The 19199-nt window shown below is 43.8% G+C and overlaps 1 protein-coding gene across 1 annotated transcript in view; it reads right to left on the bottom strand.

Annotated features, from left to right (window-relative positions):
• Positions 1-7436: 7436 nt before the first annotated feature.
• Positions 7437-19199, bottom strand: part of LOC119174013 (suppressor of lurcher protein 1-like) — a 129702-nt gene continuing 117939 nt past the window's right edge. Inside the window, exons 13-15 of the mRNA XM_075894849.1 lie at positions 11714-11913; positions 11065-11112; positions 7437-7852 (exon numbers count right to left, since the gene is read on the bottom strand). Coding sequence (XP_075750964.1) covers positions 7785-7852; positions 11065-11112; positions 11714-11913 — 316 coding nt within the window. The 3' untranslated portion in view covers positions 7437-7784. The remainder of the gene's footprint in view (positions 7853-11064; positions 11113-11713; positions 11914-19199) is intronic.

Genomic DNA, 19199 nt, shown 5'->3' with positions numbered 1-19199 from the left:
ACAGAGCCGTCGGTGTATACGTGTATACAGCCTTGATACGTCTCGTATAACAAGAGCAGAGCAAGCTGTCTAAGAGCAGGTGACGACATATCTGCTTTTTTCTTGATGCCAGGTATAGTTAGCCTGATATTTGCCTGAGTCAGGCACCAGGGAGGAGTCAAAGGCCTGGCGGCGCGTGTGAAGCATGTTGGCAAAGAATCGCGGTATGTGGTGACTTTTTGGCAAAATGACGAACGTGGTCTGTCTGCTGGTAAAGAGGCTAGGTGGTGGCAGGGTGTCCGAGCAATATGCCTTATATGTGCCCGGAGTACCTCAACGTCGATATGTGTTGTGATGAGGTGGTCACCGGCGATAGCTATGGTAGCCATTGTTGACGCACTACGAGGCAAGCCGAGGCAAATCCGGAGTGCCTGGGACTGAACACTCTGTAGCGTTCGAAGGCTTGTTTTGCTTGCATTGGTCAATACCGGTAAACTATACCGCAGGAAACCGAGAAAAAGTACTCTGTACAGCTGTAGCATTGCACTGGGAGACATTCCCCAAGTCTTCCCTGCAAAGAACTTCAGTATATTACTGATGTTCATTAACCGTTTCTTCATGTACGAAACGTGATCGCTCCATGATAGATTCATGTCAATTATGACGCCCAAAAACTTGTGCGATCGAACTTATGGTACAGTTTGACCATTTATGCTTATAGTGTACTTATCCATAGGCTTTCGTGTAAAAGCTACGAGGGCGCATTTCTCGGAAGAAATTTCCAAGCCTCGATTTCGGAGGTAGTGTAATGTTTCAGTGGCAGCTTTTTGAATTCTTCCTCGTAACTGCAGGCGTGTTACAGCCGATGCCCAAATGCAGATGTCATCTGCGTACATTGAAAGCCTGACCGTGCTTGGCAGATGCTCAGTGAGAGCAATTAACGTAAGATTGAACAGCACAAGGCTGAGTACGCCACCCTGGGGGACGCCACGGTGGCTGTAATGTGGAGAGGTTGGACCGTCTTCAGTGCTCACAAAGAAGGATCGCATTGACAAATAACTACGTATCCAGTGATACATCCGACCACCTACTCCTATATCTTCGAGAGCGGTGAGAACAGCTTCATGCGTAACGTTGTCATACGCCCCTTTGACGTCTAGGAACAAAGATGCGCAGAGACGCTTACGGCCTTTCTCGTGTTGGACATAAGTGACCAGGTCGACTACGTTGTCAATCGATGCTCGACCACGCCGAAATCCTGCCATGGCATCTGGGTAGATGTTGTTACACTCCAAGAACCACTCCAGGCGTCCCAGGATCATCCTCTCCATAACTTTGCCTATACAACTGGCCAATGCGATCGGACGATAAGATGAGAGGTCCAATGGTGACTTGCCTGGCTTCAGAAGTGGAACTAGGCGACTTGTCTTCCAGCTTGTTGGGAGCGTTCCATCTTGCCAGGATTTGTTGTACAACTCCAAAAGGAGGATTCTCGCGCGTTCACCCAGATGACACAAGGCCCTATAAGAAATTCTTTCGGGCCCTGGTGCCGACGTGCGTCCACACAAAGCTAGGGCTGCTCCGAGCTCCACGATGGAAAAAGGCATATCCATGCGGGAATCCAGTGTTTGTGGACAGTTAGTCGAGGGCAATAGGCTATTGGGCGCTGCGAGTGGCCCAGATACTCTGGCACAGAAGTCTTCTGCCACGTCAATGCTGCGTCTCTGTTCAAAAAGTGCGAGAGCCCTGAATGGTGACCACTGAGTGGGTTTTGTGCGGAGGCCTCGTACCGTCTTCCACAATTGGGATAAAGGTTTTTGTGGGTCAAGTGACTCACAAAAAGCAGTCCAACGTTGTGACTCGAGTTTATTTATCCTGCGCTGAATCTTCTTTTGTATACGTCGAGCAATCCGTAAGTCTTTTATTGCCTCCGTGCATCGGTATCTTCGTTCAGCACGCCGTCGGATTGCTCGAAGTCGTTCTAGCTCGATGTCAAATTCCGTTGCTTTGGGAGAGCAGGTGAGGGTACACGTAGTATCGTGTATTGTGCTTTTAATTATCTCCTCTATGTTGAGGGTTATGCTGGCTTCACATTGCTCTTCCATGCGAGACTGGAATTTCAACCAGTCCACTCTCTGAACACTGTCGCGTATCTTAGCATAGGACAATCCTTCGATTTTGACGTAAGTGGGAATGTGGTCACTTCCATGCGTTTCTATGTCTGGAAACCACTCAGCATGCCTGACGAGGCCTCGGGAGACAAAGGCCAGGTCAAGGCAGCTGCTATACCTTGAACCACGCAGGAACGTTGGACTGCCATCATTTAGCAAGAAAAGTTGGTTGTCGGAGGCGAAGGACACCAACTTTCTCCCTTTAACATTGGTCTTCGAACTTCCCCAGATTGTATGATGGGCGTTGAAGTCGCCAATTGTAATGCATGGGTGAGAAGTTGCTGACAGGATACCTTGTAGTCTTGTATGGTCGAAACGACTTGTCGGAGAGAGGTAGGCACCCACAACCGTGATGGTAAGTCTCCTTTTCACTGTTATATATTGATTGTCGTCGTGGGGTGACACCGGATGATGAATGTAGGTGAGGTCGCGGCGAATAAACATCAGAACTTTGCTATTGTCCGCAGTTGTAGACGACATGAATGACTCATAACCAGAAAGTCTGATTTCTTTCTGCAAATTTGGCTCGCAGATGACAATGATGGGGAACTTATTGGTGTACACGAACCGACGGAAATCGGCGATGCGTGACCTCAGTCCCCGGGCATTCCATTGAACAATCGCTGCTTTTCGGACCTCTTCTCTGAAAGACAGTGGCTGGTGAGCCATTATTTACTCAAGCGCTGCGAGTACTGGACTCAAAGCGTCCAGTAATTGCAATGCACTTCTTGCTGATGGTGTGTGCAAGTTGCTCAACAACAAGCGGATGGCGTTAATTAATGGTCGCAAAAGAGCTATCACTTGCTGATCTGTGTTCCGCAAGCCCTCCATTACAGCAGCTTGCTCTGAAGAAGACGGCTTCTGCTGCGGCTCTTCTGAGCGTTGTGTACGCGTAAGTGGAGGCCACTCATCTGTAGAGACTGGTCTGCCCCTTTGCTCTTTTACAACGTCTGTGTTTGCCGTGCTGTAAACTGCAGCTGGCGATCTTTCCTGATGCGTCGACTTATCGCCTGAAGTTGGCGCTCTCCGACGTGAAGACCTTCGACGGCGACGTCGTCTTCGCCGGATTTTCTCGGCAGCTTCTTTGTGGGTCGAGCTGTCTCGTACCATTTGCCTCAAAATAGAAAATTTCTTTCTTTATGTGCGGACATTCTTTCGAAGAAGCCTTGTGAGCACCCTGACAGTTAGGACACTTCAGTGTGGTAGCGCTACAGTTGTCTTCCGCGTGTGGTTCGGCGCACCGGGGGCACGCTGCGGAGCTTCTGCAAACACCCTTTACATGGCCGATCTTCTGACAATTGAAGCATTGCACGGGTTTAGGAATGAACGGTCGAATTTGTTGACGAAAGTGGCCAACCTTCACGTATGCGGGAAGACAGTCACCTTTGAACGTTACTCTCACACAGCGTGTCTTTCCAAGCCGTCCAACGCTGACAATGACGTTGTCTTGACTCGCTGGTTTTATAAGCATTGGAAGGTCTGCGTTTGGGATTTCTGTGTTAATGTCGTAAATGACTCCTGATGTGGTCGCACCATCGGCTGGTATGATGGACCTAACTGCAATGTTTCCCAGTTGTGTTACTTGTTGCAGCGTGCTCAGCGCACTCGGGTGCCACAAATCGACAGCCAGGATGTTTCTTCTTGTATTAAGCCGTAGGTCTTTAATCTCGTTCGGCACAGTGTTCTCAAAATAGAGCGAAAGCACTTGCCTGTTCAGAACACGCAGACTTTCGGTAGCGTTCTTTGGCACAAACAGGATGGAATGAGGCCATCGCTGGGGCGCCGTTTTCACGGTGGCTGTACTTGACACCGGCGATGGATTGATGATCCGTCGCTTGGCCTTGCGGTGCAGGACAGGTTGAAAGCCGTCGTCTGAGGACTCGTCGCAAGATGCGGAGTACAGCTCAGTGTCATCGCTCTCACTGGATGTGTTTCCTCGCTTCCTCGAGGTAGTGGCCGCGGTCAAACCAGAGTCAGACGTTGCCTCGTGAGGTTGTACATCCATTACCGCAACCTACGGGGCAATACACCCCACAACTGCAGCAAAAAGTCCAGAAAAGCACTGAGACGAGCGAGATGTGTTCTACAAAGAATCACTTCGTCTTCCTCAACGCGCACACAGTGTTGCACTATGCGAGCCCTGTGCGGTGTATGTCACACTATGTTTCCGCCTTCGCTCGCGATGACTTCTCAAGTCGACATCCGGAACGGTTGCTATTGAAGTGTGCGAGAAAGTGAGTGATGTCTCAGCACATTGTTACGGCGACTCCCGAAGGAGATGTGTTGCGAGGTCCTCTCGCCACTACAGTCCTAACTAAGAGTGTTGTCGACTGAAGTGTGTTCACAGTTGCGCCATTAAAAGGAACGATTGTGCACAGGTGCACAGTAAAAAACTGAAATCTAATGTGCGCACATTAGGCTTTAGGTAGCTGCAAATGTTAAAAACGTGAAATATTAGACTCACCTGGCGCTTCCACTATTCAAAATATTCGATTATCACAAATATCAACAAGAGCCATTGAAATAAGCACAAGAGAATTTCACAACTGTGCTAAACTTCGTAGAATTAGATGCTTAAGTTTACAAGTTCGATTCAGTTGCCACAATTCGTGACTCACAATTGATTCTCAACTGGATTCGCCGTTAGTTTGCATTATTATAATTCATTTCGAAGTTTAAAATTCGATATTTGCACACTCCTACTTCATCTGTCTCTGTTACGGCTGGCCGCTACTTAGAGTGATGTTCTTATAAGGCTCACACAGGTCAAGAAAGATCCGCAAAAACTAGCTACAAGGCAGCATCCACGTCGGCGGCTGACATTGGTGCCGCGATGGTTCGCTTTTTGTGGAAAACCTACTGCATGAATAGGTGAAGTTGCATACTGACCGGTTCTTTAGACCTTTTAATGGAGTGCCAAATCTACTGTACAAAAACGTATCTCAGGAGCAAGACGTCGAAATACGCTATAGATTTCTACAGGGGGCTGGGTGCGAGAAACGAGAAATGACGAAAACAGGTGCGAACTGCAGCAACAGCGGCATGACAACTGGCAGATTGGGCTTATTGGTGTAAGTATCGGCCACCACGGGTCGGTTCGCTTGCGTATTTCCGTCAGTGGTTGGTGTGAACGCCTTCTGACACCCACGGCTTCCCAGGCGAAAAACGCGGGAAACAGCAGTGGGTCGAAAAAAAAAACTCCAAGTGAAAAAAGGCTGTAAAGACACATTCTACGCCCAGAAATATAACAGTCAAGTTATGGGTGTGTGTACTTATGACCCCATCATTTATTGCAGAAATATATATTTAGCTACAAGGGAACGCTCGTCGAAGCAGAACTGTACAGGCACCTGGCCTTCAGCTTCTCTCACATCCTAACAAAAGCACATTTGTGACGTGTAAAGAAAAAACGAAACAAGGCTCGACAATTCATGCACTATATATATATATATATATATATATATATATATATATATATAGGATATGGCACAACGGGAGCGTTGTCAACAAGGATAAATATATTTATCCTTGTTGACAACGCTCCTGTTGTGCCATATCCTATACCTTCACCAAGACAAACTGGCCCATTGAATATATATATATATATATATATATATATATATATATATATATATATATATATATATATATATATATATAGTTAGCCCTACTGGTCTTTGTAAGGCAATGAAAAATAATTCAGCCGTGGACCATACGCTGTAATATACGAAAAAAGAGTGCCTTACAATTTGATTCTAACAATGCAAGGTAATCTGCACTCACCTAAGCCTGGGAAACTGAACAAACATTCACAGTATGCTTTAGCTCTCTTGGTTTTCATGCTTCCGCACCCAGAAAAGTGAAAATATTTCCCACGCTACACAAAGGCTGAACAAGTGACACTTTGTGACATTATTCAACAAGTTTTACTTTATCTCTAAATATAATCATAACCTTGCTCAACTGTATGCTACATGCTGTAATTGTATATACCACTTGTGATAACACAACGTCAAGTTTGCTTTGCTTCGTATTAGCGATGTGCACACTTATGAGTTTTATTCTGGTTGCCTGATGCATGTGTCTTCGAAGGACGAGATATAGTAAATATGTCTGACGTGTCAAATTATCTGCCCAAGAATCGATGATGTCGACATTTTACCAATTATGAGGATGTAAAATTGAGCGTTTTGTTTTGTTTCTCAAACTATGCGGAAATCTGGCTAACGTGGGACACGCGCGCTCTTAAAAGAAGAAACTCTGTGAATGACACCTGCGAAAAACAAAAAAACAAACTTGGGCATTTGAGCGCTACATCGGTGATTAAACTGATTTTCTCAGCGAGAAGGCCCTGTCACATCATGTGGTAGGTACTAAAAGTATAATTGTTGCTGTTTTTAGACAATCATCGTGCGCATAAAAGCCGTCTTGTTGATCACAAAATTTGTGTCTAATGGTGGAGTTGCTAGCAACATTGCTTGTTCTGCGTCTTTTAGAGCACTTTTCTGAAAAACTCTAGAAGAGCAATGTAAAAAACCTAATGAAGAACGTGGAATGTAGCAATGATTATATTCATTTTTATCAGACAACCTTGCCCAAACTTTGTAGTATTGTGTTAAACAGTTGTACTCCTGTTAAAACCGCAAGTGAATAATTTACAAGAGCACTATGTGTCGGAAATGTCGTCTACTTGTTTTGTGTGCCTGTAGTATGCAGCTTACACCTGTGTGAAATATAATGTTGAACTTAGCGAATGTGTCGATCAAGTTTCACTGAGCACAGAGTCATGCTATGTATATGAAAGCGCATGCAGATGCCTAATTTTTGAAGAGATGTGCAACTATGTAATGTGCTGCTTACTTTCGAAAATAAAAAAAGAAAGAACAGTGGGGTGTTCTGTTACGGATGTCTGCACTAAGTATAGTAAGTCCATTTTTATAACACACCTTTCTACCATCACATAGCCAGCACTAAACGAATCTTTCTTTCAATGGCTTGTGCGTAAGGCATTCGCCGTCTATTGGCAGGATTTAGTTCTTTTCTTCGCAATCAGTCTGTGTGTGCGCGCTTGTATCAACTAAATAAAGAAGACAGCAAAAATAACAAACTTTATGAGATAGACCAATGGCATTCCCTATAGACGCGTGAGCAAACTCAATATTCTACAGAAAAGCCCTCACTGCTGACTGCCGAAACGTCTAACGAAAGATAACAAGATATAAAAATCTAAAGACGATATCTGTTCAGCTCCGATCAACATTCCACATAAAATGAGGCGTTTTAGAATAGCGCTCATTTTCTTCATTACCCACATAACATCTGCGTATCTCACATGCTACAGTTTTCTTTCTTGTGACGGAAACCGATGGTCATCCCTTTTGCAGCCTCTTCCATGCATCCATCCGACAGCCATGGCGTCAAGTTCTTGAGCAAGAAACATCGATGAACGGTGCTCCTCATTCACAGTTTCATGCGCCACACACCCGTAAAAAGTCAGAGTGTTCGAAACATTTCTTTGCTTGTGCGTTCTTAGCGCGGCACAGAGTCCATCTTTTCGCTCGCCACCACTATTGTCACTGGTCGTGAGAGGCACCGCATGAGTACACCATTGTCCGCACTAAAACGCCACCGCTGCTACCGAATTCTTCCAACAAATCGCAGGAACTCGACGAAGATGATGAGGGCAATAATCTGCGTACAGCCTGTAAATAAGCAAAAGGCTGTGAGATAAACAGGGTGCGTTGCATCATCATCAGCAGCAGCTTAAGCAACAACATCATCATTATAATCAACTCTTCATCTTCATCATCAACATCATCATCATCATCATCACCTAGACTGCGCCCCCTACACGGCAAGATCCTCTGCCCTGTGTTTGTCCGACTATTACGTTCCTGCTCTTGCAGCAGCCACCGTGTCCCAGCACACTCTTTAAAGGAACACTAAAGTCAATTAATTTATGTCAGAGTGAAAGCTTGATCTATGACAGCGTCTAAAACGACAATATCATTGGTGGAGGTGCGGGGTCTAAACGACCCCGCACCTCCACCAATGATGTTACGGGGAATAAAGTATACACAATGGATATACTGGCGAGCAAAATGCGTACAACGCTGCTGCAGTCCGAGCACGTTCCCCCAGAGCACTTCGTCGTCGTCAACCTCAGGCATCTACTTAGCCCGTGACAATATTATCACCAGCAATGCCCAACTTACCGTGAAATAAGGTGTATGCCCAAGAAAACATGCGCTACGATTGCAAATTCGCAAAATGATCCTGATTATGTCAACGGTATCGCCTACAATAAATCACTAGTGATCAAACCAGCTGCACTATATAAAGAACTTTCCTTGCATGAAGAGAAGTAATGAAATGCTCCTTGTTCGTTTCTGTTTGATTAATAGAAAAAATAACCGCCGGACGTTTGGGGGAACAGCGCGAGTGGTTCAAAAGTTCAATTATTGTTTGGCTAAAATGGACAGGTCGTGCCATCTAGTGGAGGGCAGTTGAACAAATTACGTCTGCCATCTCGCAGGCCCTGTCTGGAAATTGTTCAATGTCATTTGTTGCTGCTATGTCTCCCGCTACTTTCGTTCTGTTACTAGTGTTGGCGGTCACGCAGTAAAGGCGGGCAATGTTGTGCACCGTAACAGAGATGTGACACGTCCTGAGTGAGGCTGGCCATTCGAAGTGCGCTAACCCAATGTGGACCACTAAAACGTGATTTCTAGGTAAGCACTTCTTTGGCACAAAAGTAACACTACGACGTTTCTAGACCACTATTTTAATAATCAACAACGATCTAATAGTTGCTTTTAGTGTCCTTTTAATCACATATGCTTACCCTCACGCGTTTGCCTTCTCTCAGAATCCGAGGTCGCATAGCTAAGCGCAATTTCCAGATATTCCACAAAGTTCGCTTTTATTCGCATGTGTTTCCCTGAATAATCACTCGACCTTTGTATCACGCTCAATATATTAACATGATGATGATTAAATGATTTTTTTTAAAATCCAGCAAATATTTATGTAAAAACTTGTTCCATTTGTAATGCTAGAAAGTACACGTAATCATGAATATTTGGTATCAAATTTTCAATGCCATAAAACTTGCATATTCGTGAAGACTACATTGTAGACCTTCGCCTAGCTTCTCTTGGCTATCATCAATCTCCAATCATTAATATCTTTTTGCTCTGCACTGCTTCGCTAGAAGCAGTTGAGGGTCTTTCATCATAACCAGCCTACTGCTGGGCTAATGTCTCTCTCATGTTCCACCACTCCAGTCAGTACTGTGCTAGCTGCTGCCACTTAACGCCCGCAAACTTCCTAATATCATCTCCCTATCTAACTTTTTGTCGCGCCCTCACCCACTTGACTTCTCTTGGAATCCAGTCTGTGATCCTTATTGACCAGCCGTTATCTTGCTTTCGCGCTACGTGCCCTGCCCATGGAAATTTCTTCTGGATTTCGACCATAATGTTCTTAACACCCGTTTGTTCCCTGATACACTCTGCTCTCTTCTTGTCCCATGGGGTTACATCTATCATTTTATTTCCGCTGTTCACTGTGTCGTCCTTAACGTAAGTTGAACTCTCTTTGTAATCCTCCAGGTTTCTGCTCCATAGATAAGTACCGGTAAGATGCAACTGGTATATATCTTCCTCTTGAGGGATAGTGGCAATCTGCCATTCATTAATTCAGAATGCTTGCCCAATGTGCTCCACCCGATTCTTATTCTTCGAGTTACTTCAATATGGTTAGTCGGCTCCGCGGTTACTACCTGTCTTAAGTAGACGTACTATTTTACAAGTGCACTGCTACCTATCTCAAACCGCTGTTCTCTTCCGAAGTTGTCGTACATTAGTTTTGTTTTCTGCAGATTTTTCAAAGACCGACCTTACCGATTTTATTGTCTAATTAGGTGATCATGAATGGCAATACATCCCATGAGTTACTCATCAATACAATCTCATCGGCAAAGCGCAAGTTACCAAAGTATTCTCCATTAACTCGTACCCCTAATCCTTTCCATTCTAGGCCTTTACATTCTTCAAGGCCTTGAGGGTCTTTACTTCTGCATATAGCTATCATAAGTTCTCTACAAAAGAAATATTGGAATCCTCTTTCGTTTCCTCTAGTTTTAGGGAATAATACAGGGGTCACGGTGAAGCAGCTGCCAGTTCCGCTTCGGGCGCCTTCGCACTTAAATATATGTAACAAGAAGAAAGCTCTTTTATGCACCCACTTTGTTAAAGATTGAGGTGCAAAGCAAGAACAAGAAAATATGACTCAGTCTGAGCCACAATTATTTCGTTAAAATATGCCCTATCTCGCCCAATCCTACACTCTGCAAAGGAGGATAGGTTCTGGTTGGGCGAAATGACATACCATGGCTGTTGTATACTACTGCGTTTATCTAGCCACATGTGTATTTTGACTGAGTGGTGATATCGTCGCAGAAAAACAGCCCGACTTTCCTCCACCTGCACTTTAGGTGCTTAGTTTGAATGTCAGTGGTGAAAATGAAGTGCTGAATAAACATGATAAAGATGGGAAAGCCTCGCTTTTACAAGTTTCATTTTTCTGTTTTTTTTCTTCTCCACGAGGTTTTTTTTTAGCCAACGCTGGTAGTTCTGCAGGTCAGTTCGACTGTGAAACTTATGAAATAACTTGATCTAACAATTTTTTCGGAGCTCTAGTTTACGTTTCTTTAACCTCGTTTTTTACCTCTGTACTCGCTGCTTATGCGGGCTTACGAGCGGGCTTGGAATGGAATCGTTCATATTTACACTCTGTTGGTAAACTTTACACATAGCTCCTTCAAGCAGAGTGTTTGCTGAGGCCAGCAAATGAAACGAAAATTTTTCTAGGCAGTCAATAGAACACAGCAGGAGATCTGCACGTAGTTTACCTTGTAAGTAGGTTGCGCCTCCCCTGAACCTTTTGATTGTATAGGGATCTGTAACGACAACACATAAAACTGTTTATGGTTTGATTCGTCGCATCACGTTATGTCTTGTTCTTTTTTTACTTAATGGAGTGTGGAATCAATCAATCAAAGTGGTCTCTACTCGTGCAATATATATCCAAGTCCGATGAATGTATGATAAAAGAGGAGGCAACAGCATGGGAGAGATTATTTAGGGCTACAATCCATTATTCGCTAACAGTAGAGATCAATATACATTGACATTGTAGAACGGTAACGGCACTTTAAAGGCTACCCACACATAACTGCTACAAGCAATTCACACGTAGTTAACATCAGACAACACACACGTGCTTGCATGCAGAACCAGTTCCGAACAAAAAGTGGCGTAACGGGAATGCCTGGGTTCATTTGGCCACAAAACTAAACTTGCACAAGCGCGAGCGCCTTATTTGCGAGCTGCTGCTTCACCCAGAAAACTCTCTATTATTATTTTTTTTAATTTAAGAACACCAACACGCGAAGCTTGTAGATAGGGAATGGTGACTATTCATCATTGACGCTGACTTGACGTTACTGCAAGTAGTTCTTGCACACGTTACCGAAGGGTATAACTCAAGCGGCTGTTCACCTATTACGCTCCTAAACTGGTATTGCGCTGAAAAGCCCGTTCCGTCAAAACGGTCATTGGTCCTGAAGGTGACTCGGAAAAATTCACCCTCCGACTCGATATTCGGTGGTTTCTGCATGCCGCAATGGCGAGGAATCTTGTGATGCGCTCTTCGGGCACTGGAGAACTCCACGTAGTCGCTGGCAGTCTCAGCTGTGCACCTAGACCGACAAGAAGAAAAAAAAAGCATATTCTTTACTTTCATTGATTCATATGCTAAAGGCTGCAATCGGAACTCTCCCGTTATCTCCTTCAAGCCGGCCTATAGACTGGAGCTACACGACTAGATATGACCACTGTATTCATAACAAATTCCTTGATATATCACTTTACTTCATGCTTGAAATCAGTTTTACAGCCTATATCCAGTAGATATATACATACAAAATACGCGGTAATTACAAATATGTATCACAATAAGAAATACACCTGTTACTTTTACGTCACAGAAAAAAAGACGGAATGATGGCCATAGATATGAGCTATCAAACACGAGAAATAAAAAAATGCTTGAACTTGACATTGTCTTACACGACTGTGAAAAAAGAATAGAAAATGTAAAATGGGGAAAATTAAATCTTGATTGGGATCAAATTGTTTTTTATTTGCTGCGCTGACACAGCCATTACTGCTTTTGTAGCGGCGTTGTTAGTACGCTCTGAATAATAAAGTACATGAGCACCCCGCCGTGGTGGTCTGGTGGCTAAGGTACACGGCTGCTGGCTCGCAGGTCGTGGCATCGAATCCCGGCAGAGGGGGCGGTATTTCCGATGGAGGTGAAAATGCTGTAGGCCCATGTGCTCAGATTTGAGCGCACGTTAAGAAACCCCAGTTGGTTGAAACTTCCGTAGACCTCCACTACGACGTTTCTCATAATCATATGGTAGCTTTTGGACGTTAAACCCATCAATCAATCAATCAATCAATCAATCAATCAATCAATCAATCAATCAATCAATCAATCAATCAATAATGATGATATAGGGTTTAACGTCCCAAAACCACCATATGAATATGAGAGACGCCGTAGTGGAGGACTCCGGAAATTTCGACCACCTGGGGTTCTTTAACGTGCACCCAAATCTGAGCACACGGGCCTACGACATTTCCGCCTCCATCGGAAATGCAGCCGCCGCAGCCAGGATTTGAACCCGCGACCTGTGGTTCAGCAGCCGAGTGCCTTAGCCACTAGACCACCGCGGCGGGGCAATCAATCAATCAATCAATCAATCAATCAATCAATCAAGTACATGAGTAGCTGGGACATAAACAGTGTTTCCCATGTTTCAAGCTGCTCTCTTATCGCTGTAAAACATTCACATGTACAGCGGTGAGCCCTGTTTGAGAGAACATGGCTCAGCGTGGCAGCGCACTAAGGAGCGTTAATACAGCTGGCGCAGCCGCGCATCGAATCCAAGTGGCGCAGGCGCACACGAGCATGCCGCTATTGCTGTACTACAGACGATAGAAACCAGCGCTTGCCCCGCCACGGTGGTCTAGTGGCTAATGTACTCGGCTGCTGACCCGCAGGTCACGGGATCGAATCCCGGCTGCAGCGGCTGCCGGGATTCGATCCCGCGATCGACAGACAGACAGACAGATAGATAGATAGATAGATAGATAAAAACGCTCGAAGCGCATAAAGTTCATTAACAGACGCTTCTCGTTTAAGAACTATGAGCACGACTTCCCAAAAACATGTCATGTGCTCAAAACGATTCACCAATTGTCGCATCTGCCAAGATGTGTGAACTTTTGAACAAGGGCAAATACAAGAGGACGCGTACGAATTTGTGTGTTTCCGGCTGTTTTCTTGAGTCATATATGTTGCCTGTGGTAGTGATACCTACATATTGTGCTAGCACTGATTTTTAAATCGTGGTGTTATTCTGACAGTGTTATTTCACATGTCTTTTTTTCGTATATCCTGCGAATCGTACATACCACCTATTCGACAGCCAAGTAGTAGCCAGTGCCTTCCTTATTGAACTCAGACCAACTTCTGATATGACTATAAATGCATTAACTTTACTTAACGGGTAGCGTCACAATTAACCCCAACGACGATAGTGACCAAAGAGCTGGCAGGCAAGCGAAGTTGTCTCAAGTGAGGGCCATGATATTAGCGAGGCGTTCAATATAAACAAAACATTATCACCCTTGAACAGCGGGCCAGACCGTCACAGTGTATGTCGATAAGAGGCTCGTTTCGAAGACATCAGCGCTTTGATAACCAAGACAAATTCCCCCACTAGACAGGGAAAATCTGTGAAATTGGGGGAAAACAAAGTACGTAGAAAATTCGGTGAAAGAAGGTCAGGGAGCGGTCGCTCATCATTTCCCTTGCCCTCATCTCGAACTCAAAATAACGGCAGCATCCGCACTGCATCAGGAGGCGGCGTCCATTACTCACGCGACGGGTGTTTCGCAACTTCCCTACATAAGAAAACAGCTACCTAAGCTCTTTGACGCGTACACATATCAAGAAGAAACAAAGGAACGAAGCCAAGACAGGCCCAGAGGCACAGCCGAAGCCTGCTGCAGTGTCATCACCAGCGACTGGCGTGCCGGTCGATCGGTTGGCCGCTCGTCCAATGCCGATACGTAAACATGGCGGACGAAGGGCCTTCCTCAGAAAAGTCGCCATCTAAGCAAGAATATGAACAAAGACAAATGGTCCTATTATACTTCTAGACACACCAGCCATGCACAAACCACTCTCCCCGCCATTCAGCTTCTTCCTCTGTCGAGTTCACCCTCTCCTGGTTGAAGGAAGATTAAGCGAAGCTCGCCTCATTTGGCCAGGCGACAAGACCTGCAGCGTTGGACTCAACGAGGAGCACACCGAGGGGGAAGGAAGCGCCGAGCAGGTCATCAGGAAACTGACCCCTTCTTTATCGATGCCGTGCTACGAGCCGACGTGGCGTGGTTCAAAATTTGTCGTAAATAGGAGCCGCTCCTATCTTGTTCTCTTGTGCACTGCTCGGGTGCCCTTAGTGTTCATGTAACGGCCGATGTGGCTGCAATCAGAACCAGTGTTGGGTGCTCAAAACATGGGGAAAACTACGCTATTTACACGGGAGTGTTTGTAGCTGATGGATGAGGTTGCAACGAAGGGCTCTACAAACATATCTTTGTTTTTTCTTCCAGAAAACGCGCAGATGAGCTCACCAGAGAAAAATACAAAGCAGGATGATTTAGTGCTTCGTTTAATGCTTTATTCACATTCTCTCTGTGTCAACTTACAGCGCTATTTCATAGCTGCAAGTAAAATGCAAACTACAGAATTTATGCAAAGCAAGCTTTTGGAATGATTATGTACATGCTATACAACTATATATGATCTTAAAAATACATTATTCTATTTTGTCGAATATATTGATCATTTCGTATTATGTAGATGCATTAAAAATGCCAGGCCTGCGTGGAAGGTGCAGCCTAGTCACAGCGAAAGCTATAGAAGAGGGGTCTTTCAAAGTTTTTTTCTTAACACTAATTCGTTAACTCCTGCAAGCACACTTGCTGGGTACCCACTACGGCATTAATAATAAAAAAATTAAAATAGTAGGCTGGCATTCGCTATGCTATTCTTCGTCATTCTTCTGAGAAGCGTGGTATCCGCTAAACACTTGCAAAGAATTTTGTGCCGATTGTTCATACAGGGGCTGACGACAAGGAGGAATTACGACTGAAGTGGGTATGTGCCACAGTTAATAGGGGAAGAAGAACAAGCTTATGTAATTGGTTGGAACATTGGACGGCCCGCTCGTTACGCTATTCGCATTGTGCGACGACTGCTTGTTCTGACGCTGTTTTAAAACTCTTTATAAGTCGTAATAACGCGATTGCTTTCACGACATCGGGCCTGCCTAAGGCAAGTTTGCAAACAAGTCCCAATCACCGGCGTGGCTCAGTGGTAGAATAGGGGGTTGGCATCCAGCGGACCCAGGTTCTAGCCCTACTGTGTCAATGGTACCATAAGGTTTTGCCAATTTTGATCGATATGGTTACGGACACCGGCAGCGGTGGAAGCGGATGCAGCGGAACCGAGTTGTGATCTCCTAACAGCTTTCGCTGTAATAATATGCACTAGGTTATAAAATAGTTTGATCTCAAATAGGGTAATATCTCAAATAGAGTTTGATCTCAAATAGAGCAACTTTTTCCCACAGCTTGTTTACGGTTGTACACTTCACCTGTGATTGGTCATGTCAAAATCCAGAAATTCAATCAAGCAGCCACATCACGGCAGACATCAATGCGGTGACGTAATGTGATCGAAGGCAATGTAACTAAAGTATTTTTTTTTGCTCTCCTATCACCACTGATTCGTATACGACATATCTCAATAATCTACTATTGGGATGATGTGCCGTTTCGTGAGAAAACGGTATCTACTGTTGCACCCTGCATTACGTTATGAAGTGTAAGTCATCAATGTGTTCAAAGTGCGTCTACTCACCACATATGTAAGAACTTTTATAACCAATCTCTCACTTGTACATTGTATTTTGGTTGTATTTCACCCATCCCCTCTGCGTAATGCCAAAACTGCGTTGCAGGCATCTCAATAAATAAATAAATAAATAAATAAATAAATAAATAAATAAATAAATAAATAAATAAATAAATAAACTTTGTGGTTTAATGTCCCAAGAACTACAATAAGATTATGAGAGACGCCGTAGTGGCGAGCCCCGGAATTTCGAATACCTGAGGCACTTTAAGGTGCACCTAAATATGAGTACACGGGCCTAGAGCATTTCCGCCTTCATTAAAATTGCGGCCGCCGAGGCCAGGATTCCATCTTGTGACCTGACCTTCGAGCAAGCAGTAAGAGAAGGAGTCGGGATGGCAGGTCGTGCAGCTCAGCGAATTGCAAGTGTTGTGCATAGTTTCACATTTTAAAATAGCAAGAGAGAGAAAATTATTGGCAGAAATGCAGAGAGGTCAGTTACAATTGGAAAAATACTCTTTAAAACCTACACGAAACTACTGATAGGTATTGGCAACTAAACGTTCGCATTACTAACCACCCTCCCACTCCCTATAAAGAAAGTGGGAGGGGTTTATTTGGGGAAGAAGTAACCTGAAAAAGTGCCGCCATATCCACGAAGTGAATGATGATGAGTGGGCGAAGCTCCGGAGGTAAACCTGGTAAATCTGGTAAACCATGAATCCTCCGTACATTTTGCCCACTCGATTTTATTATAACGCTCCCACTAGCGTACGTAGCCGCACTAAATCGAACGATTGCCTTCCACCAATGACACGCGCCATATGTGACATCATTCCTATTTTATAACATCTCGCATCTTTCGTCATCAGCTACAAGTACCGCCATCTAGTGAACACTGCAAGAACTAAACGAGAGGTGGCTACATACTGGGGACGGTACCGCCATCTAGTGAACACTGCAAGAACTAAACGAGAAGTAGCTACGTACTGGGGACGGTACCGCCATCTAGTGAACACTGCAAGAACTAAACGAGAAGTGGCTACATACAGGGGACGCACAGCCCACGCCTTAGGGAGCTTCGCTCCTAAAAGCTATTTTTATTTAACATAATAACACAATAACATAACATAACACAATAATATAATACATAATATAACATAACACAATAACGTAATAAAAAATATAAGTATGACATCATGTATTAATCACAGTACGTATAAAAAAATTTTAGTACGATATGGCACATAGCAAACAAGTACAATAGGTAAGATACGCGTGTTATATTACACTCTCTAATAATTTTAAAGAGAAGGAGTTGGCAACATTAGTGGTTTTGAATTGGTATTATTCTACTTTATGTAAGTTTTGGCACCTCTTAGAACGATATGTTGGGGCTAATAGGCATTTCAAACTATCGATTCCTGTTTGGCTATAATATATGCTATGCAAAAGCTTTAATAGAAGTTTCTGTCTTCAAGACTGTATTGTTCCCGAGCCTAACGTGACCTTAATTTCTGAGATACTTGTGAATAGTTCGTAGCTATTGCTGACGAATTGGGCTTTCTGATTTTGAACGTTTTCGATTGTTTCTGCAAAAGGCTTTTGTGCCGGGTCTCAGTGAGCACAAGCACAGTCAAGTATTAATCTTACATGTAGAATGTAAAGAGTCTCATTTACATCTTTTGTGGCACAATAAAGTTCTCGGCGAGTAAAAATCAACATTCTGCTAGCCGGTGAGATAATTTCCAAATGTATGTTGGAGCTCAAAAAGTTTCAAAAATATTTGGTACAGAAGAACATATCCCCTCTGAGCCCTCGAAAAGACGAGAATGGTGTTGATGCTAAGTTGTTAAATAGAAAAAGAAAGTACACGCTATGAAATGAATTAGGGAAAAACGTGATTGGTATAGATATATATCAGTGTAATACTCTCAATATCATTAAAGTCAATTTCATTAACTCATAGATAGGGCAAACCACTTTCTCGTGACCATAGAACCATGCTGATTGCAGAACAATCTTCTTTCTATTGGCGTAATCGAGGGGGAGGAATGGCGTGCTGGGAGGTTCAATCGCACCGTTAAAGACACCTAAATAACACATTGTGGTCGCCTAACCTTTTCTGCGAGAGTTTGGCTGTACAGCAATTTCTAGAAATATGAGCATGCGGACATGTTTGCGATGTTTGTGGCTTCCAATCAAATGAACAAAATAAATGACAATTAAGGTGCGCTTCTTCAAACAGAAGCGCTCAAGTAAGTATCAAGGGTACTGAGGGACTAGTGTGCTTTACAAAGGTTTTTATTTATTTATTTATTTATTTATTTATTTATTTAATTATTTATTTATTTATTTATTTATTTATTTATTAGAACTGTGGTGGGCACAAAAAACATGAACATCTGCATATAACACCAGGCAAACAGATAGAACAGCCTATCACATTTCACATAGTAGGCAGCCATGCAACACTAAGCAAACAAATAACTATCACTTGCGGTACTTTGAACTGGTGTAGCGCATTACGGAAAAAAAAAACGACCGAGCAGACCAACACAAGAGGACAGAGGGCTAGAGGTTAGCGCTCTGTCCTCTTGTGTCGGTCTGCTCGGCCGTTTCTTCTTCCCCGTAATGCCAGTTCAAGTACGACGAACCAACTCACCCAATCTTCAACACTTGTGGATATCACTTGTGGTTTACAACGTAAAGAAACGTAACAAAATTTTACCGATGACACATCACTCTCCTTTTAAGAAAGGAGAACAAAACTAGCACACAAGTAAAATTATTTTCTCTCTTTTTCCTGACTAGTGGCAAGTCACCTTGCATGGTTCGCTTCATGCTAATGTCTACCACCTTTTTGGCTAACATTGTAAAAAATGAGATTCCGCGGCATTTCATTTTGTCATATAAAGGCATCGACATTGTAACGTAGAACAAAAACGTATGGGCATACCAATCTTTGCATGATACTAGACTAAACTACAG

This window comes from Rhipicephalus microplus, chromosome 5, assembly GCF_043290135.1.
Source record: "Rhipicephalus microplus isolate Deutch F79 chromosome 5, USDA_Rmic, whole genome shotgun sequence".
NCBI lineage: Eukaryota > Metazoa > Arthropoda > Arachnida > Ixodida > Ixodidae > Rhipicephalus > Rhipicephalus microplus.
Note: the sequence above shows the minus strand (reverse complement) of the source record. Positions and strands in the feature narration are given on the sequence as shown.